This window comes from Lates calcarifer, linkage group LG17 (assembly GCF_001640805.2).
Source record: "Lates calcarifer isolate ASB-BC8 linkage group LG17, TLL_Latcal_v3, whole genome shotgun sequence".
Taxonomy (NCBI): Eukaryota; Metazoa; Chordata; class Actinopteri; family Centropomidae; genus Lates; species Lates calcarifer.
In genome coordinates this window covers 9918419-9940885 of record NC_066849.1, presented here as the reverse complement: position 1 = coordinate 9940885, position 22467 = coordinate 9918419, and the positions used below count along the sequence as shown (strand labels likewise).

The following is a 22467-nucleotide window of genomic DNA, read 5'->3' as shown; positions in this document are numbered from 1 at the left end:
TTTTTTTTTTTTCCCTCCAGCATGACGCTTTAATGCCTTGTCATAAAGTGTCTGCCTTAGAGAGCAGCATGAAAGATGCTGGTGTAGCTGTTTCAAATTTAATGATGTACCATATGTGTCATGTGCTGTGTCAACATTGCTTGATCCTAATGTACTACTGTCACTGAGACCTGTTCAGACAATTGTTTACCAGCCTCTCCTGCTGGCCATGACATTTGGTTTATGGTTTATGCTTTGGTTCCAAAATGTGCCAAATGTCACCTGGACCCCACATCTCTTGTATGGCAGGAAAAATACTCATGTTTCAACTTTGGCTGATGATGAAATTTGATCTCAATGCATTAGTATCTTTGAGACCTCTCTGAATACTGTAGAGTGTTCCTTTAAATACCATAACTCTGTTACATTATGGATTGAATCTTTTCAAGTCTTCTTCAGATTGTAACCTGCTCTCTGTTGCTGATAATATGTTGGTGTCCTTCTGTATAGTGGTTGTAAGCAGACACCACCTGATCAAGTGTCAATCAAATCACTTTTAGTATTAACTGTATGGACAGCACTAATCGCAGTGTATGGAAAGTAATCAGAGGGTAGTTAAAGAAACAAAGCAGGCTCAAGACAGAGCAGACTGAAAGCTGCAAGTGTTTGTAGCTGCTAATATGCACCAACACAGCAGAGCTGATGTTACCCCTGCCTGCCACTGCCTGCCCTGCCTCTAGCTGCAGTACAGGCGAGCTAGTAAACGAAGCCTGAGTGAAGTAACAATGAAATTTACTGTGGATTGTTTTTATATCCTAGAATGCAAGCAACTGTGCCACTTTCTACAAGTGGTACCTGCTTGTTTATGATAATGACAGAACTCACACATGGGTGCCAGTAGGCTTTTCCCTATATGAGCAATTAACTCTCCACGTGCAGACAATGAAACATCCTCTTGTTCACAAGCATATTGTGCATAAGCAACTGCTTTCCTGTTTGGACACAAGACAGGGTTTGCATGTGCGAGCATGCCCAGTCTGACATGCATAGAGCCTATTTGCTCTTCGATACTGGCAAGTTTTTAGTTTGGTAAGACACCCTGTGGCCTGTTTCATTTAGTGATTTGACTTGTTTCCAAACATTGTGTTGGCTATCCATCTCTGTCCACACACACATTCACTTTCAACCCTGCTGCTCCATCTGTAGCTCCATGTCCATGTCTTGTGGTTTAACACTAGCTTATCATAGGTCATCAAATGTGATGTAAAAAGCTCCAGCACAGATTGGCAGCATACTGAGAAGTGTGGGTTAAATGAGTGTAAATTTCTTTATTTGCTCAAGAGGATCACTGTGTTGTTTACCTTAAAGTGCTTCCCCATAAGTTACAACATACCAAGATCTCACCCCTGACATTAGGAAAGTGATATTACTCACTGTACCATACGCAACAAGAGAAGTTGTACAAAAACAAAAGTTTTCTCCTAAGCATGGCAAAAATGAATGAAATAGCCTTTTAAAAAAAGATGCAGCAAGAATATGGAGCTGTATCCATTATATTGATTCCCCTTCATGTCAATTCTAAAATTCAACATTGAATACAGTGTGCAAATTCCCAGGGTAAAAGTTGGAAGCGCAGGGGAAATTGAATAGAACAGTGGCTTGTTTACATTCTATCCTACTAGTACATGATCAATTTACTCTGAAAGTTGGCACTCTCGTGTCTTAGGCACATGGATAACAAGCAAAACCTGCTTACAGACAGCTGCACTATCATTTCATGCAGTAGTACAACACCTCCTAGCACCTAACAGTGCCTAGCAGTGTAACACACACACACACACACACACATACAGCTTCTTTAAAATGTATTTTTAAGGCTAGAAGAGTTGCTCAGGGAATCCAGTGAATGTATTCCAAGCTCTCAATATACTTGCTTTCCAAACTCTAATAAATAGACCTCAGGCAGCACAGACTCTCAGATTTGTTCAACATTTGTTGTTAGATGTGTTTGTGCTGTCTTGAAGAATTTGGCTATAAGATGTTGGATACAATCGTTGGTGAGGGTCAGGTCTCTGTGTTTTTGTTTTTACAGCCTGTGATTTCTACATTTAATGATAAAAAGTCGTTATTTAAGCCAGACTGTCATTTTGAATCTTCTTTTTTTTTAAGTGTTAACAAAATGCCATGAGTGATACTGATTTTCCAAATACATCTACAACAACCTTCTTTAGGAGTCTTGATGTGTGTGATGCTGCCATCCTCCTGTCAGTATTTTTGTGTAAAATAGGAAGGAGTGCACTGCAGAACACTGCAGTCCTACAGCCAGACTCCATCTTTCACACTTTTTCATTTAATACTTAACACTATCAACAAGTAAAATCTATTTTTTAAGTATCTGTGTGTCAACAGGTCTGGTCTGTGAAGTTGACTCAGTGTGACCTTTTTGATTATCATGTTTTACGAACATTGTCGAAAGAGCATCAGTCATTAACTGTCTTTAAATATCCTTCTTTTTAACTTGCACTCAAATGTGTTGAGAGCGCATGCATATGTATACATGAAACACATGCATATGCTTCACGTGTAGTCTTGTTTGTCGTGCACAATTCAGATGGCCAACCTGATGTTTATTATCTGACGATTTTAGACTGTTAAAAGTAAAGTAAGGCATTTTATTGATGCAGCAGGCTCACTCTGGAGGAAAATCTGTTGCTGTTAAGATCAGAATGCGAGTCAGAAGTGTGAAAGTGGCTAAATTACAGAGCAGATGGCCTGACTGTCACGATGAGATCCCGTATTCATTCACTCATATTCATTCATTTGGTACAGCTCTCTCTGAGCTCTGACAAGGTACACACACACACGTAGACAAGTTTCTTGTACCGTTTAGAAAAGAAGGAATTCAAAGAGTAAAAATAGATGAAAGATGCAAGGTATTTCTCCAGTCAGGTTTGGGTCCAGATTTTAAGTGGCTAAAGAAAACGCATACATGGGCTCCATGAAACATGTATGATACAGAAAACCCAAACAAACCAAACAAGCCTTTGGTATTGTTTTTACTGCAAATGTCACTCTGGCTGTTGATACAACATTAAGGATTCTGTGCAAAGAAACATGCTTTTCGCCTTTATTAACGCTACACAACTGGCCTATGGCAATGAATGAATAGGCATGGTCTCTACTTGTTGTTGCCTCTTACTCTCTCCTACACCCTCCCCGTCTGTCTCTCTGAATTGGTGTTTGTCTCTGACTTGTTCTCTGCTACTGAAAGACCAAGACAACAGTTTGTTGAGTGTATTTGGCTAAACATCAACCATAGATTTTGCAGTGTGTCTGGCACCATTGACAGTATTTGACCCTTATACTCTAAGCAGATGTTACCTGAACCTGTTGAATTGGTGGTGAAATAAATTTAGTTTGGTTTCTCCTTATTTTTTTTTTTTTTTTCTCAGCTGCTGTCTTTGCAGTGTGTTGGCCTGAAAGAGAAACCATGAGACAGAACATTTGGTCAGACAGCATCACATTTTTGATGTCTTCTTGGTGTGTCAGGGTCCTGTCTCTGTCTGTCTGATTCTTCTTTTTGTGTCTCTTTGCTCCCCCTCTTCCCCTGGCCTTGGAGAAAGACTAGACAAAGTGCGTGGGGATCAGTCCTCTCCACTAACCCTGACCTGAAAAGAGGCATTGTTTGCTAGATGCCATGTAGAATAAGAAGATGAGGTTAGCTGCAGGCAGAACAAGGAGGGGGCGGTTGGACAACCTGTTTAAAATCTACTTACACCCTTAGAAAAAGCTGCATAAAGGGGATTATTATGCATAGAGATGGTGCATTTCATTGTCACTCCCTGTCCTTCATCCAGTGTTTAAGTAATCTCTCCTTGCTCTTTAATGTGTGCTCTTGAGCTTTTTTCCATCGCTCTGTTTTGTCTAGGGTTTGTGGCAACAGCAGGGTAAAGCTCTTGAAGCTTTCCACAGGAGGTTTTTAATTTGCAACTTAAACTGATTTTTAACTTTGGGGTTTTTTAGTTTTTTCTAAGACGAGACGGTAGTTAGGCTCACAAAAGAATGTTGTGCTTGAGGTAGCAGTTTCCAAAGCTAGATTATTCCTGTTGTGTTTAAGGAAGGATCATTTAAGAAAGAACAACACTGAATCCACAGTTAAATAAAATTTCAACAATCACACAAGCATCACATCACAACCACGCAACATACTTTATACACACATATACTGTACCTGTGTCAGCAACACCCACACAGAGTGCATAAAGTCACTGTGTATTCTAGATTGACAGTAAAGACAAACCAGAGAAAAGCCCCACTCACTAACAACAAACAGGGAGTGTCAGCTTTCATCTAAATGATGACCCATTTTCTTTAGAAACTGTAGACGTTCATGGATGAGCAAATCAGTGTATGCGCATTGTGGTTTCAACACTCAACTTTGTTAAGCCTGAGCCATTTGGTGTGGAGGAGCCTCTTATGCTTTTCACTCTTTCATCCTCTACAGTGTGAGTCAACTGAGTCACTCCCCTGTGCCTTGCCTTTCAGTCAGTTCCTCTTAATCATCTCTGGATTCACGTATTCAGCCTTTCTCCCTTCTTCCTCTGTATTTTCACAGAAAGTATGTTCAAGTTTAAAATTGTCCCAGCCGTACATATAGATACCTTTCAATGCCACAGTATAATAGAGCTTGAAGCACTGTTGCTCCTCTTCCCGCAAAACATCTATTTCATCATGTTTTATGTTCCTATAATGTGGCATTCACCTTTGCGACTGGGCACAGCTACTGACTTTGCTGCTTTTAACACCCTCATACAACAAACACTAAACTGCAGGAGGCTAAATGATGCTGGAGTAACCCATTTTTAAAAAAAAAATCTGGAGTTGCTTTTCTCTGTTTGCTGAGCCCACATTTTATAGCAAATTGAATATGTTGGTAATGTTGTTGTGACTGGGTTATTCAGAACTGTTATTAAGGAACAGGGTTGAAGCTGCATCGAAAGTAAAGAGTAAGAACACTGAGAACTTACAGTATCATTTTAAAAGTATCTTGTTACCCTGAGGGAGGTCAGCTCATTGCAAAGCATGGGAAGGATGGTAATTGTGACGATGATGGTGACAAAAAGCAAATCCATACTGTAATGGTTATTATTTTCAAAGTTGTTATTTTATCTCTACAAGGTAGGCAGTCTGTGTCATGTTACACTGAAGTGGAGTATTATGGATAACTGAAGGCACAGGTCTTCCAGCAAGGCAAATAAAGGACATTGTATTTATTTATAGTTGGCCACCTACAATCATCACACATGTTGAGGTAAACATAGCTGAGCTGCCTACAGTCTGACTACATGTCAGTCACAGCATTGATGAAGAAGCCAGTGAGTCATAGGCTCAGCCTCTGATGTAGATTAGGTCACTCTCAATGAGCTGTTCATTGGTCAAGAGGACCAGTACTGGGGATCCAAAACCATCTCAATGTTAACCTCAGCTGTCTTTTGTTACCCTGGCTCAGTGTGATGTACAGTCCTTGGCTCTGACGCCACTTGAGTTCACACTCAGGTAAACCAGAGCCGAGAAGGGGTCTGCCTGCCAGGTCCTCCGGGAAACACAACCCTCTCTGTCAGTCTTACCCTGCTTTGACTGGAGTTTTTCCTCTTCAGAACCTTTCAAATTAATTCAGTCTTGAATTCACATTCTAATGATAGGGTTGTTAAAATTATTTTAAGGTGGAATGGCTAGACTCAAATGTGGCAAGGCAAGGTTTCAGTGTCACCCAGTGCTCTCTCTCACATTGCTTGCTAAGAAGATTACTGACATGCTTCTTAACACTGCATTAAACTCTCAACCCTTTTCACCCCATGCCCAACTTTAATAGTGCAAACTGTATTTTAAAGAAAAAATGCAGCATCTTCATCCCAGTTGTCACCTGTCAAACAGCATGCAGATGATTAGAGGTTTGTGAGGAGGCTAGCAGCCAGTTGACAGTGGTTAACTCCTCTTCCTCCAGAGTTTTCTAAAGGTTACACCTGTAGTGTGGGAGGAAGATAATTATGAGGGTGGAATGGGGTGTGCATGAAAATGTTGAAGGCCAGAGACTGCCAAAATACCTATCATAGTTCTTTTGCTACAGTAATTTAGATGTGGTCCCTCCAATCACACGTTGGGAACACAATTAAGAACACTCTGCAGTGCACAGAGTATCCTAGTAGGAAGAGGATAAGGCAGTGGATTTCAGCTGAATTATGTGAGGTTTTCAGTGTTACTGATGCCAGAAAGAAAATGCCTCAAGCTTATGCACTGCTTTGCCTGGTTACGGCCAAATTTTTTTTAATGGTGTACAGCACTGACGTTTGTTTGTAGGACTCAATACATCAGACAGAAAAATGTGTGTATAAATCTACAGATAGGGTGTGGAGTGCAGTCAGTCATCCTTTCTTGGTCTTTGGCTGGAAAGTATCTAAATGTGTTAATAATGTACAGGTATAAAAACAAAGGAGAAAACACACATTTCTGAAAGCCTGGAAAACAATATAAAATATAATTAATCCAGACTTGCTTGAAATATTCAGCAGGAAGATACCATGAAGCCTTACTCTCTAGTGTTACTTTTACAATAGATGGTTAAGAACGATGATATTTTGTGCTGTTTTCATATGTCTGTGCTTTTCTTTTTTTGTCTTCAACAGAAAATTTCAATACCACGGTCAGAAAATTCCAGTGAACTGCAAACGTTTACTTTCTACCTGTCAAATGTGGGCAGAGATAACCCCCAGGGCAGTTTTGACTGTATCCAACAGTACATCACCAGGTGAAAGCCAACACTGACTCTCACTCACTTTCACTCTTCTCTCATTTATAGCATGTGCAACTAATTCTTCTTATTCAGAAATGCAAATTACTAACTGTAATGTCAAACCGTGCTGTCTTTGAGCTCTGTGTAAATAATCAACAGTCTTTGGACTTGAGTTATCTAATGAGTGGTCGCAGGCAGACAATCTATTTGTTTAACGTAGTCAGGACCTGAGGTGAATCACCAAGCCTCTCAGTGAGATGCTTAACAGGCACCCCTGATGAACACAGTGGGCTCTTTGGCTCCAAGTAGAAGCTACTAAATGGAAAGATGCATTACACACATGGTAAATGATGTACTTGCCCTGTTTATTTTCAATTAAACCTATGTGAAAAGGTGATATGCAGTGTTACAATAAGTTAGCGCACAGCTATTATTTTAGTTTCCAATATAGATTTTTGCTGTGCTGTGTTTTCAGTGTAACTTAAAATCATTCAGTACTCAAGTGTTCAAATACACTTTAACTTAAATATTTGTAGCACTTGCTTTTGTTGCAAGTGTTGTCTGTTTTTGTAGTAGCAGCTGCAACAACGCAAAACCTGCTTATGATGTCGGTCCATCCCCTTCCATGCATCAAGCCCATTAACCTCATTCTGCACATTTTCTCTGGCCTAACATATGCGGAAAAATGCTGACTCAATCAGATGACTAGAACCAGATGTCTGTGTATAAGCGGAAGGAAGTAGAAAAACAGAACGAGAACAACAAAACTCTTCTGCTTCTCTGACTGTCAAGTTTCTGACCCCATTACTCCAGAAATATTTTTAACAAGTGGGTCAGGTGAAGTTCATCCACATCTCTGACTGGATCCTAATCAACCTTGAGTTCCAGTCTAAAAACCCAAAATGACAGAGCTCAGCCTCCACCAACTGCGCCAGCGCCATCTCATTTTCTGCCAAATCCTCATCAAAGTGGAGGCGAATCAAAGAGATCCGGAAAGTCAGGAAAGAATGGGATTTGATGCGGCAGTAAGTCGTACTGTGGGAACCCACAGTCGGATGGAAATTGAAAAAATAATAGCTGTGCCCTCTGGGTATTTAATCAGTCTCATCTGTGCAAGAATGCACAGTGAAGGGATGGGTTGTTACAAATAGCCAGAGATTTAAGGTTAATGCTGAGAATTAACTTGTAGTGGTGGATTTATATTCAGTAATATCCTCTAAAATACCATGACATGTTAACGGTTTGTTTCCGGTCTACTTTAAATAACTGACAAACAAATCATGCAGCCCCTTCAAGATGAGTAGTAATTCCCTTACAGTCTTTTCCCACTGAAGCTTCTGGTCACTCTATCCCTGTTTTCCTCTCTACGTCTACTCTTTGTTTTGGCAGGGAAGGGAGCATTCAGCTGGATTGTTTGGGTGGAATCCAAGACAAGATTACAGTATGTGCCACAGACGACTCCTACCAGAAGGCCAGGGAAAGCATGGCCCAGGTTGAGGAGGAGACTCGCAGTAGAAGTGCCATCGTCATCAAGCCCGGGGGGAGATACGTAGGTGAGGAGACACAATAATGACACATGAGTACCATAGATCAGTCAGGCATCTTCTTAGCTACTGGCTTGTACTCGCAGTATTTCATAAGTTAGTTTTTGGTTAATGGGGAACAGATATTTCCATTTAGACACCATAAAGGTGTTAGAAGTTAACAGGCATATAGAGACTGGAAGGATTTCTGTGCTCTGCAAACACTGAAAAAGCCTGTGTGTTTGTGTAGTCTTTCTCCACTGGTGAATGGGTTCACATTGGACCAGACAGGTTGTTTGGGTCTGGGGCTGAATGGCAGAGGTCCAGCACACTGCCAGCATGCCTCATCTGTAACCAGGACTTTATTGAATTTGATGGTAGTTGGTTCTTCAATGGTCAAACATGTAATGCACCACATACACACTGATCCTCTTTCTCCCTAACCCCATGAATGTAGTCTAAACACAAAGAGGCAGAAATGTCCCCGGGCAAAACGCATCAACTTCCTGACTTTTTGTTTTGGTCTCTGACCTGCACTGTAAAACACATCGTGTCAAGCTGCAGTATAAAACCACAGCAGCCCTGCCTCATTGCCTGCAAAGAAAGAAATCCAGTGTAAGCCCTATTCACTGTTCAGCAGTGAGTCAAAAATGTTTAGTCCATCTGTGCTGTGGAACCAAACAGTGTTTCAGTCTCAGTAGGAGGCAACACAAGATTAATCTGAATCTGAATCACCTGAAAAAAGGTCTCACTGGGAGAAGGTGATAAAAGCTGACGCTTGTAATGGGAGGGTGAGTTCAGGTGGACGTGGCAGCAGCAAAGATTCATCTTTTGTGAGTCATCTGCAAGCTCTCCCAGCCATTAACAGACACTGAGTTAAAAGATGTTGACAGAAATAAATAAATGTCTTGGTGAGATTGCACTTATTTTCTGTTCTTAAAAAACAAGCAAGCCCTGAGTGCCAGCCAAAAATGTCACTTGATGAGTCCTTTTCTTCCAGAGCTTTTGTTTCAGTGTGAGATTGTAGTACAGTTCACAAAATTCCTCCAGCAATTAAAATTCTCATAAACTGAAATTCTCATTACGACTCGTAAATGAGCTGTAAAGTAAAACTTTTTCCTTTGCCTTGCACCAAACTGCAGTAGTTTATTCCCAATTAGAGTTTTAAATTTAACATTGAATGACCAAAAACTATATACAACAGGACGGTAAGTGCAGCCCTAAAAAAAAGTTGGTTAACAGAAAAACCTGTTTTACCTTGTAATCTACAGAATCTGCCTACTCCCTATCATACTGTTGTACTCTTCTTCCACCTCTGTGACTCCTCTCAGGCAAGAAGGTGCAGATCCGGAAACCGGCACCTGGCCTCTCGGACATTGCCCCACTACGGAGAACATCTCGGCCCGTCATCATCTCTAGCAGTACGCTAAAGAAAGGCACGACTCAGCACAGGCCGCTCCGAGAGCGCCTCATACACCTGCTGGCCCTCAAGCCTTATAAGAAGCCTGAGCTGATCCTGAGGTTGCAGAAAGATGGCCTCTCACAATTAGACAAAGACTCCCTGGACAGCCACTTGCAACAGGTCTTACATACACACACACACACCCTCTTTACTGTAGTATATACACCTTCAGTCACTCACTTACAGCTCACAGTGAAGTTATCCCATCTGATTATTCTCAAACTGCAGAGGGTAGTAGACTCACCCGAGGACTCTTTTGCATTTCCTAGGTGGCAAACCTGAATGGGAAAGACAATACCTTCACATTGAAGGACTTTTTGTACAAGGAAATTCAGAAGGACTGGCCGGGCTACACAGAAGGAGACCAGCAGCTTCTCAAGAGAATCTTGTTTAGGTACGTCAGAGATGTGAATTTACTCACCCGCATGTCACTCTCTTCTGTTGATGATTTCTCATCAGCCATAAATGTAGATGAGCTGAACAGTTATTTTAAAAATATTGAATACATGTTAAGTGAAGAATTTTTTTTAAAGATTGGTGTAATGTGCAATGTTTTGTTAGGAGTCATGCTTATATCAGCTTAATGTTGTCTAAATGGTCCATTTTCGTTTTGACTGATGAATTAATGTGTCAATGTTAGGGGAGTTTATTTTGTAATGTTTCTGAATAGGTCTTTTTAGGTGACGTAGCACAGCAGCCGTCTGAAGTCCCTTAGCTTCTGAGCAACAATAGCTGACACTGTAGCAGTGGATTGCAAAGTAACAAATTTTATTTTTCTTTTATAACTCTAGTATATCTAATACTTTCATCACATTTGCTTTAACTGGGTAGACTTTTCTCAAGCTGCAATTCAGGTTGTTGTGTTGTAAGTTTGTGACACTGCAAACTGCAAAATACCTTGTTTTGTTGTTTATGTTGACTCTGTGGTGAGAGTGAGGCTACCGGGTGATGGCTCTGGTATGTAAGAATTGTAGAGCTGCCCAGCATTGTAGAGAAATCTCCCTCTATAAGGGAATGACATGTTCAGCATGTAACCAATTAAGGTTATGGTATATGAGACATGATAAGAATATATAAGGTTATCTTGGATTGAATTCTGTGCACTTTACATTGTCCTCACAGTCATGATTTATATGAGCCCCAAGTATTGATGTGCTAAACTTGTGTAAAACCCACCGATTGTGTTTGTGAGAATGGCAGGTGTCTGTGTGTCCTCAGGAATATTTCTGTGCGCTCCACTGAATTTCATCTAAGTGTTGTATTTGTTGACAGCATGAGCTGCTGGCCTTCTTCCCAGTGGAAAAATCGTGTTTCTCAGGATCTGGGACACTAAGGAAAAGCAAGCTCCCAGTTAGCTATATATAGACCAGGCAGCAATGCTTAGCTCTTAGTTTGTGTTTATGTAGTGGACTCAGGAATGGCTCCTATTCATAGTGATAAGCTTAATTGTACCTATGGTGCAACTCCAATGGCAGCTCTAGTGTTGACATTGGAGTTGTGCACTACACAGACTTTTGAAAGTTTTTCTAGCATTTTGTCTTCCTCATTTACATGTGTAAATGATATGTATATTACAAAGGTAGTATTTATTACAGTTGTTTTGCATTAGTGCCCATGGATTTGTTTTTCTGGCTTGTATTTTGTTTACAAAGGCATGCATATCCACAAATGCTTGGAGCCTATTTGTGTGTCTATGTTTTTTACTGTACTTTGAGCTCTATTTGTGAGTTGATCAGCTGACTAACAACCATAGCCTCCCACCTAATATCACCTCCCCCTCCCCAGCTTCTCCAGAGTCTTGAGCTAATGCAGTCAGTCACGCAGGAGTAGCACAGCAACATTATTGGAACGCAAATGATGTAACAGTGTTCCAGCACATGCTGATCTATGTGTGAGGTGGCACCGGTCCAAGGTTCAGCCATATCGGTCGGCCTGCTGTCTTACTTGTAGCTCCTGCCTGTCTATCTGACTGTCCCCACCACAGACACACGCACACAAACACTCACGCCCTGATTGAACTAGGGTGGGGCATTGACAAGACTTGGTGGATCCAACTGCCCCCTACTGATAATGTCATCATCTGTGGCAGCAACATCTCTGAGTGCTCTTTTACATTTCACGTTGAAATGTCATGTTTGTTGTTGTGACTTCTTTGTTTGCATCAATAAATCCTTAGGCCAGAGCTAGAACTGTCTGTTCAAGCAAGCAGACTGACTTTGGTTATGTATTAAAAAAGATTTCATCTGTAAGTTGGCTGTCATGCTAAGACTTAGCTTTGTCTTGGTTGTGTTGGTTATCTTGTTTGTACAGCTGTGTATTGGTACAGCTCTTTTATTTTGACACTGCTTCCATATGACAGATTAATCTGGCACATAATGAGGTCAGAGCTTCATGCATCATCATAAATCTTGAAGCTCTGTTCACACTGGTCACTAAGATGTTACTTGTCCACTTGTGTTCACATCAGCCAAGTTCAAACACAGGTGTGAATAGTGCAGTCAGTCAAGACTTTTGTGGAGGTGGGCAGAGATATATAGTGGTATGAAAACAAATGGATTACGTTCCTGATCTCATTTAAAGGGCCTTTAGTCAACTTTGTAGTGTGCATATTGTCTGCAAAACCACACCAAACAACATCCGTACCCAAAGTGAGCTGCAGTACCATATTCTCTCTCTTTCACTTTCTCTCTGTCACTGTGGAGTGTCATGCCACTTTCTCACTTGTCTCGAACTAGCTGCCAGAATTGTTCAACCATTAAAGAAGCATGGAAATGTTTTCTCCCACAGAGAAAGAAAAACGAAATTATGCTTTCAGTGTTCCAAAATAAACACTGAAGACTATAAAACTGGTAGGAGATTTTTACACATTTAATTACTGAAATGTTTCCTTGTTCATGTTTTAAGAGTATGTGTGTGAAGTGTTATGATAAAATGCTGCTCTGTCAAGTAGCTCCTCCTTCACTCAGTTGTCATAGCGACCATCTCAGCCTCACAAAGCAACTGTTGTAGCTTGTTTTTAATGCCCTCATACATCTGTAGAATTAGCTTGTCAGTGAAGAAATGACAGCTACATAGTTTGGATCATTTGCCTGAGCCTCATTTCTTGGAGTATAAATCACTGCAAATAAAACCGATCTGGAACATCCTCAATTGTCTGGTCAAATAAGTTAGAAAAACTTAGACTGGAAGAATTATTAGATCTAATTGAAGCCCCTAGTGTTGCTGCATTTTTTGACTAGTAATGCTGTGACACTTGTTAACGGATAGTTGAAATGCAGAAATGAAATCATGCTTTTTCTTTTTCTTTACTTTGTGTGTGTGTGTGTGTGTGTGTGTGTGTGTGTGTGTGTGTGTGTGTGTGTGTGTGTGTGTGTGTGTGTGTGTTTCACTCTCAGGAAACAGTGCCAGGCCCAGAACAGCTCTGCCCCTCCACCGGAGAGCCCCCCCAAAGAGCTGGCCAGCAGCTCGCCCTCTCAGGTGAGCTTCCTCTTCTCTACCCGTATAATAATAAGTGTATTACTGTGGTCATACATTTGGATAGTGGGTATTTTCATGATGATATTTTAGTTTCAAGACTCTGAAACTGCTTGATGTTAATTCAGTGTAAAGTGTGTAAATACACTTTGCATAGCTAATCTTTGACCAGAGCTAGTTTGCCCTCAGCTGCCCTCCAGCTGATCCAGTAGAAATGGCAGGGGAATGGGCCATTCTAAAGATGTGTACTGGATTATTTTTTCCCCACCAGTTTACCAAAGACTGCAGCGTACTGACTTGGGTTGTCCCTGCAGTCTGGTGGTTTCTGGTGTTCCCCAGAGAGGGTCTTTCTAAATTCTTTCTTTCTCCCTCTAAACTGATTTGTGTTTCCTTTCTGTCTCCTTGACTTTCACTTTCAGACCTTGTTTTCTGAACTGGTTGTTGTGAGCTCTTCAAGAACTTTTGAACATGTATACAGTGGTTGCACATGTACTAAAGCTTTGTTTCTAAACCGAAAACTAAACCTCCACTGTACACCTCATATTAGTGACACTCATCTTCACTCCTCATTGCCCAATTAATTTTTTTTTTCATATTCCTCCTCCTGCTGCTCTCTTTTTAGGTCAGTCCAGGTTTTTGAGTTTATCCATTGTTTACACTTCCATTAGGTAGTGGGAGGAGGAGCTGCTCTGTTATATTAATAGCTCCTTCCTCTCAGGTTCTTCTCCCTCAGACACCTACTGTATGCCCCTTCCTCTCTGCTCCCTCCCTCAGTACACAAACTCACAAACAAACAGCACCCCAGACTCCTTTTTTAGATTCAAGTGGTGTAAAAAGAAAAACAGCAGACAAAGTTGTATGTAAACCGATAGACAGATAGGTGAGGGGTGGATCAGGTATTACTGCAAGGCAAATGGGGCAAGACTATGTCCATGCTAGGATGAATAAAACTAACGTCTGTCCCAGCTGGCATTTAATTTCCAGAGAGAACAAGTTTTCCATTCAGACTTAAAGCAAAAACAAAAGTTAAAATCTCTCCTCCATCTCAAGTGAGTTTTCATTACAGCTGACTTGTGATCAAAGAAAAACAGTGTTAAAGAATGACAACTTAGTGTGAATGGAGGTTTAAAATTAAGATAAATATTCTAATCCATGCTTCGTGTGGTAATAGTTTAAAGAGCCTAACAGGCCCAAACAGTACTCTGAATTGATTCTGGCTGTTGTTTCAGAGTGCCAGTCTTCTGTTGGGACACACAGTGATTGGGTCAGCCACTCCCAAAGACATTAGTGCAGGCTGGGTCAAACAGGGTATGTCTGTAATGTAATCCCTGGTATTGTGAAAAGCCAGCACAGTCATCATAGTCTCAGTGCCTCTGAGAATATTCCTCCTCTTATACTCTCTCTTTGTGTTGCTATATATATGTTTGTACTAGAATCCTCCCCTCCGTTGTCCTCCACAGTTCAGACCATTTTTATTTGCTCTGACCAGGACTGCAGCGTCCCCACTCGCTCACTTTGAGGTGAACTGAATTCATATTAAACCCTGTCTTAAGTTCTGCTACTAAAACTGCAATTTTTCCGCCAGAAACGGCCTGCTGCGGACTTCATCGACCCTCTTGTCAACAAGAAGCCCAGGATATCACACCTCGCCAGCAAGGCTGCAACAGCCCCAGTTAATGGCAAGCTCAGCTCCTCCAATGGGAGAGGAGAGACAGGAGGAGCGCAGGCAGGAGTGGTTTCTGCGTCAGACGGCGGCATGACATCCAGCTCCCAGCAGCTCCCCGTGCTGGACATCCCTCGTCCTTTCGAAGCTCTGTCGGACGTCAGCAATGACTCCAGCCACAACGGGAGAGACTGTGACTCTCAGGAAACAGCAGTGTCCGAGAGGCTCAGCCAACCTCCCTCGCTCTTCTCCTGTGTCAACAGTGGTTTCCACACCCAGCATCGGCACATCATCTCCTGGGCACACGGTCCTGGACAACCCTCGGGACAAGAACCTTTCATCCGTCAACAGCAAGTCCAGGAAGAAGTCGAAAAAGCATAAAGACAAGGAGAAGAGCAAAGACAGGGAGAGGGAGAGAGAAAAGGGGCAAGAAACAGAGAAGGAGAGGAAGAGTCGCGAAGAGCGTGTGCCTGAACCTAATAGAGCCTGTGAGATGAGCCCAGGAAACCTCAAAAGCAACAGTATTCCACACAAAAGCACAGGTGAGAGCTGCAGGCACACTGAGATCAGCTTTTTCTCATGCACAAATTGTCTTTATTTACTGAAAACCAGTTTCACAGCTCTTACATCAGATAAGAGATTTCTGAATAAAAGTAGTACTTCATATGTAGATAGACACTAGTTAGTCATCACTGAGTAGGAGATGCATCATGGGACCAGTATGTGACTCACTGATTAAACGGAGACCCCTGCTGTTCAGCTTTATGCATTCAGTTACCTCAAATAGACACCTGTGAATCCAACTGGCAGGTAGCATCATTAGGGGATTACACATTTCAAAGATTAATGATGTAAACAGTAACTAATTATAATGAATGATCTTTTTGCTGTGTTGCCATTGCAGTTGCACTACAGCAGTTTTTACACAGAGAGACAGCAAAGATAACATATTCAGATTAATGCCATTTTCTGTGTGACCTTGTTTTAGATCTGAATGGAATGTGCAACAGTACCAGTATTCCTTCATCATCACCTGAGGTGGCAGACTATTTATTGTGAGTATAACATTTTTAGGTCTCAGTAGATCTGCTGGCTAAAAGTTTGGATTCTCCTTAGATTTATTGTTTTGTTTGTGGATGCTATGGATTTGTTTGTTGTTTATAACATTGGAGAGGGAGGTGCAAGGAATAGGTGCTTCCCGGGTTCTAAAAACATTGGGTAAGTTAGTTATTGTAATTTTGCCCGCTAACCTGAAGTCAAAGTAGCTGCTGTGAGACACAGCTCAAATAGGCAATTAAGGTATTTTAAAACCCCTGTTATCTGACTGCCAATTTGTGACAGAATTCATACTCCTTCTGAATTATAACTCAGTCAAATGTGAACTCAAAGACACAATTCAATTGTGTCAATTTTTAGTGTTACTTACACTTTCCGAGGATATCAGTATTTCCCACGTCCATTATGAATCCACATCCATAAATCAGATTATGATTCCAGAACTTGCCTGAGAATCATCACATTTTCCTCTTTCTCTCTGTCTACAGTAAGGGAAACGACAAATACAGTACAAATCCAGAAATGCAACTAATATGGAAACACATGCAACAAGAGTTGCTACATTAGAAGTGCTCCAGGACACCAGGGGGTGTGTTGGGCTTGATTTGGGCAAATTGCAATGAGACTAAACTGACGTTTTCAGTGGGAAAAAAAAAAAAAATGCGAGTGTCATAAAACATTTACCTGTTACCCAATTTGTAATTTATGTGAAAGATGCAGACATTGCTCACACTACCTTTGTTAATATTCTATTTATCTTCAATGAACCGTGGTGATGTGTCTGGATTACAAATTACAAAGTGCTGCAGTCAGTAGAGCCTGTGGTAAATTACTAAAGGTCTTGCTGGGGTAAGACTGTTGGGCATCTCAGGAGTCAGACTGTAAGCTGCTGCGACCACTGGCCGGTCCTCACAACTCTGAAAACGCTGCATTGCAAATTTCCAAACCAACATTATTTGAATTAACTGACCACATTCGAAATCTAAATATTTACTCTCCCCCTGCAAAAATATCTAAACTTAAGAAATGGTTAGGTGAGATACAAAAGCAAAAGTGTCTGTATGACGTTCCCGTTGATCCAGATCAAGTTCAACACCCAGCGTCCTGAAGCACGTTGGTGTAGCTGTTCTTGTTGCGTTTCATGCATTTTCAGTGTTTGTATGTGTTTTTGTTGCATTTCTGCATTTTGAGTGCACCTCCATTGATGTTTCAGGTTTTTCGTCAGGGGCCACCGTAATTCATTACCTTTTTCTCTTATCCCCCTCCTAGGAAGTACACAGTAATTGGCTCTCCAGAGCAGCGTCAGAGGTATAAAAACGATTTCAACGCCGAGTACAGTGAGTACCGGGGTCTGCATGCTCGGATAGAGGGCATCACCCGGCAGTTCACTGTGCTTGACAATGAGCTCAAACAACTCCAACAAGGCACAGACAAGTACAAGGTAGATTCCCTAAAGGCTGCTCATAAATCTGCTGCTTTTGTTAGGAAATATCAGAGAACTAATAAAAACGCCTCAGTTTATTCACATCAGTTGCCCTTTTCATGTCTCTCTTCACAGACAATCCACAATCAGATACTTCAAGAATATCATAAAATAAAAAAGGTAAGCTTTTCTGCTTTAACTGATTTCAGCCGCATAAGGTATCTGAGTAGTTGATCGTACTGTGACTTGTGTTTTTTCATATCCCTTGCAGACTAATCCAAACTATAGCCAAGAGAAGAACCGCTGTGAATATCTACACAACAAACTGGCACATATAAAGAGACTTATTGCAGAGTACGATCAACAGCAACTTTAAAAGTAGTTATTAGACATTGTTTCCCTGTTATCTCTGGAAACCAAGCAGATAAAGGAAAACTCTGGATTCCGCTTGTGCTAAAAAGAAATGTTCTCATGAAAAATGCCATGAAGGGAGTATTTCCCTCATTGGGGCCAAAGGCTCTAGTGAGGACTGAGCAGGACACATGATCTTTTTCTCTCTTTCCTTTCCTTTGTTTTTTTTTTTTTTTTTCCCCCTTCTCTTTTTGGAAGATGGGGCTGCGCCTGGTGTGGCCAGGCCCATCTGTGTAGTTACAATGCATTCCAGAAAGAAAAGTTCTGTGTGGCTTTGTTTTTTCTCAACAGCCCACCCTTATAGTGCACAGAGGTCTGAAAGAGTCAAAAACGTGGATGGTTTCCCATTTTCTTGGGGAAACATCCAAATAATCTTTTCCTGCTTTTGAAACTGGAGGGAAGGGGACACTGAGCCGAAAACTGCAGATTGTACGCCAAAAGCAACTCATTTGTTTTTGAGTAAAGAAAAATTAATTTAATGATATTATCAGTTTTCCCCATATACTGAAACGAATGGTTGTGATGTTCAGTTTATATCTCTGTCTTTCTTTTTATTTATTTTTGACACTTAACTGGGGGGAATGAGTCTGTTTTACACTCCTCAATACCAGTACTTAAAAGCTGTCTCTCTCTTATTTGTCCTCACATCTTGAATGTCAGCCAGTATTTTCTTCAGAAGCTGCCTTGCCCATCTAATTGTCAATCTGTTGGCGTTAAGTTTTTTTTTTCCCTCTCTTTTAAAGAGATGCAGATATTTGCTATTGATTAAATCAAAACGATGCCTCTAAATGCACACAGTCAGACGCAGGTTTGTGCGCTTGGCTTTTCTTTTCTAAAAATCATGTGCAGATGTCTTAACAAGGGGGGACGAGTGAAAGTTTCCAGTCAGTCTAGAGCTGTATATTTTTCTCCTGAACACGGTCTCCTCACTCAGTCACGACGAGCTGCGCTGCTCATTCACCAGTTGCAGCAGTGGTCTTCAGTTATGGTTCATCTATATTAATCTCTTAATTGGTTGTCTTTCCGATTTAGTTTGTGATGGCTTTTGTAGCAATAGCAGTATTCAAAGTTATCTGAAGAGTTCATCGCCAGCTCTACTTTTCATTCACGCTATGGAACATCCTCTAATTGTAAGATGATGCAGACAGGCGATTCAGATCTGCAGGCTTTTTTCTTTTCATCTTCAAAGTGTTTAGGTTGATACCACAGATCTGATATCTCTTCACCATCCTTGCCAATTTTAGTTATGTTAAAACAACAGTGTTTACAGTGTCTATCAGAGGATCAGGTTTTTTTGGTTTGCTTTCGTCTGCTCATCGACCCAACACGGTAGTCCATTCAAGACGACTGTTAAGATGAAGCCATCCTTGATCATCTTCTGAGTGGAGCCCCGATGGACCTCCTGTTCAGAGAAGGAATGCTCACATGTGACCACTCTTTGCCTTTTTCAAATGTGATGTCAGATATTCGGCGGAGGATGATGCAAAAACATTTCATCTCCCCTGGATCGGCTCCTCCTCCCCGAGGAGTGTCGCATCGAGAGACGGATCCACTCAACGTATCCGAAAAGACAAATTAGAAATGCTGTATCAGAAGTCGAGTCAAGTTAGCGAATGCATTTCTTATATCGATCTTTTTATGTGAATATGAAAAATCAGCACTTTTTCTCCTGATCTTGCTGTTACCTGGGAGTTTTGTCCAAATGACACTTTTCTCTTTGTCCACCAGAGTGCATGCTTTATGAATGTGTTACAACGAACAGTCTTTGTATCTTTACTTGAAAAAAAAAACTGCCCAAGGATATCAGAGTCCAAGCAAAAGGCCTAGTCCAACCGAGTTAGTATGTAATCATAAGACATGGCTCTGACCAGCATGTATACCAAAGTGCTTACTGAGTGGGATGAAACAAAACGCTCTACCAAATGTTGGCAAAGGAACATGTCACAGTATTCTCTACTTTCTGTTATCATTTCTTTTGTCCATATAATTCATCATCCAGTGGAAACTTTCTCAGTGTTTTCTTGTGAGAAGTCAGAGTCAGAGGCTCCTTTACTTCAGATGGGATTTGCATGACTAGGTGTTTTAATGTAATGTCAGGTTTCAGATTATATCACTCTCCAATTTCAAACACTACATTAAGGCCAGTGCTCCGAGACTCACCACAACAATGCTGTGTTGGTCGTGGCTGAGACCGGGTCTGGTTGGGACTGGATGACGTCTGGGGGCGGGAGGAGACACAAACGTTAACGTCACCAGAATCAACTCAGCATCGCCCAGTACTGCAACCTTTATCAAGAAAGACACTTTTCATCCATTCTCACTGTATTTATCTTGTTTTCTAGAAACATTCTGACATGATTTACTGTATTACACCTCTGTTACGGTCAAAATCCATTGTGAACGAGCTCATGAGTAAATGCATTTTGCTCAGACAGAGAGCAAACTGTTTGAAAGTAATGAAATGCCAGCACAGGAATACCATTGTATGAGTTGATTGTGCCAAAATGACCTGTTGTATAGGGTTTTTTTTTTCTTTTCTCTGAGTATATACATGCTGCTGTATAAGCAAAGAGGGCTTTGGAGAAGAGTCATGAAATGTTGGCGCTAAAACCCAAAGCACGCTTTTTGAAAACCATAAGGGACTGGGACTGAAATTGATCTTTGTTTCAATAAAATTCTTTAAAATCCTTATTTGTGAAATTCTGAACCGGTTGTTGCTGTCAGTTATTATGATGAAGAATCTCATTGTTGTTTTGTGATGTATACGTAACATAGGATTGTATCTTGATGTTTTTTTCCCTCATCAAGTAGACGAAATATCTATTTTTAGCCCCCAAAACTGCTCTTTGGAAGCACTGCAGAGGTCATGTTCGTGTGCACCATTCCCTGAAATGATCCTAAATGAGACACTGCTGTGTTTGATAGAGCTTTCATTGTCTTTTTCCATTTCTGCTCAATGGACTTTTCAGTATTCTAACATTTGTTTACAATTACTGATGCATGTAGTGAGGAGAATGTCCTGTAGATGGCAGCAGTTTCACACGGTTTACAAGGCCTCCACACATTGTTTGGCACACCTTGTTTTTGTTCAAGAAAGCAGCAAATTGAAAAGAAACATTGTGATCCCTCTCATTTCCCCAGCATGCATTGTTTCTCCTCAGAGGTAAACCTATCTGTGGTCAGTGACGCCTTCAGTAATCGGTCTGATTGCGAGGGAATGGTGGGAAAAAGAAGTCAACATTTATGTAGTCTATACCAGAGTGTTGTTTTCTAAATGTGCATCCTCTTCTAATCCTGTGAATGTGTGTTGTTTAAGGCCAAGCCTGTGCCTTGGGCTGAAATGCGGATTCCAAAAAAGGCCCTGGCATGGCAGCGTGAGCAGAAGATGCTCCGGCAAGGCAACAGAGGAGGACAGGGGCTTCGGTGTAATCTGACACACTGTGAAAGATCCCAGAAATCTACATAGCGACTGCGTTCCAGTTGGCTGGGCTGAGCTGTGCCTGAGCCTCGCTATGCTGCTACTGGCTCCCATCCCAAAGTTGGCCTCAGCGCTGCTCAGGGAGCTGGAGGGGGGCCCGGTCAGCGAGTTCACTGTGGCGGGCTGCCCACCTTCTCCCTCTCCCTCAACATACAGCAGCGTATATGACATGTTTACACACACGGCGGAGAAACTGAGAGTTCTCCCTCCCCCTCCTCTGTGTTTCCAGGGGTTGTGCTAGTCAGACAAGATTTAAATTGTCTGGATTTTAGCAGTGAAACGGAGAGAGAGAGGTCTGGTTGTATTTAGATTCTATGCTAACAGAGCAGGTCACTGCCTTAATGTGAAAATGTAGGCCACGGTTGAAATAAAGGTCAGTCAATAATTTGAGGTAAGAGGTTGGTGTATTAGACATTAGGACATTTTGTAATAGATTCAAGTAAAATGGCTCATTTGGAAGTTTATCCACAGTGCCTACATCTGTCTGTCCAACCTGCACCTCCCTGCATTCAGCCACAGAAAAAGCTAGCACTGGCCTCATACGTGTAGGCTGCTGAGAGTGAAATATTTCCGACTCTTGGCACCTGAATTGTGGGAAGCTTGGCAACTTTGTGACAAGCAGACAGAAGACCAAACAAGGACACACATTTGTGTGAAAAAAACAACCTTTGTATTGTCACATTTAAAAGAAATGTGATCAATAAAACATGACACAGCAAATTAATTTAGCAAAGAGGAGGAGGTGAGCATTGTAAGCACAGTGCAATAACCAGGTCTGTTGTGCTTTTAGGTCCCAGAAAGAAGTGTGATTAATCTCAATTTCCCCATATCTCTGCTTTTATTATCTCAGAACAATGCTGTTTGAAATGAGTGGTGCACTTCTCATTAACAGTCTGCAGTCCTCCCACACACTTGGTACAACTGACTAAAAGTGCCCTGACATTTGAGTTTATCGTCTTGATTATCTGTCGTTGGTACTGCGGCATCTCTCAGCGCAGTCGGCTGTGTCTCGTTACGGAGCCTGCGTCCCAGTATCTCAGCGTGGGACAGTGAATGATTCTTCATCGACAGCTCACAGTTCTGAGTATTCCAGCTTCATATTCACTGTCATGACCTTGAGTGTCACTTCTAACAGGGGGAGGATTGTATCACCCTCACAGCTCATCTTGTTGCTGGCACCGCCTTGTTTTAGAGCTATTTTGTATGCT

The 22467-nt window shown here is 41.4% G+C and overlaps 1 protein-coding gene across 1 annotated transcript in view; it reads left to right on the top strand.

Annotated features, from left to right (window-relative positions):
• Positions 1-20488, top strand: part of ell (elongation factor RNA polymerase II) — a 33895-nt gene extending 13407 nt beyond the window's left edge. The window contains 11 exon segments of the mRNA XM_018667362.2: positions 6663-6784; positions 8159-8322; positions 9624-9874; positions 10024-10148; positions 13150-13231; positions 14814-15143; positions 15145-15433; positions 15880-15946; positions 17217-17388; positions 17506-17550; positions 17642-20488. Of these exon segments, the coding sequence (XP_018522878.1) occupies positions 6663-6784; positions 8159-8322; positions 9624-9874; positions 10024-10148; positions 13150-13231; positions 14814-15143; positions 15145-15433; positions 15880-15946; positions 17217-17388; positions 17506-17550; positions 17642-17746 (1752 nt within the window). The 3' untranslated portion in view covers positions 17747-20488.
• Positions 20489-22467: the final 1979 nt, after the last annotated feature.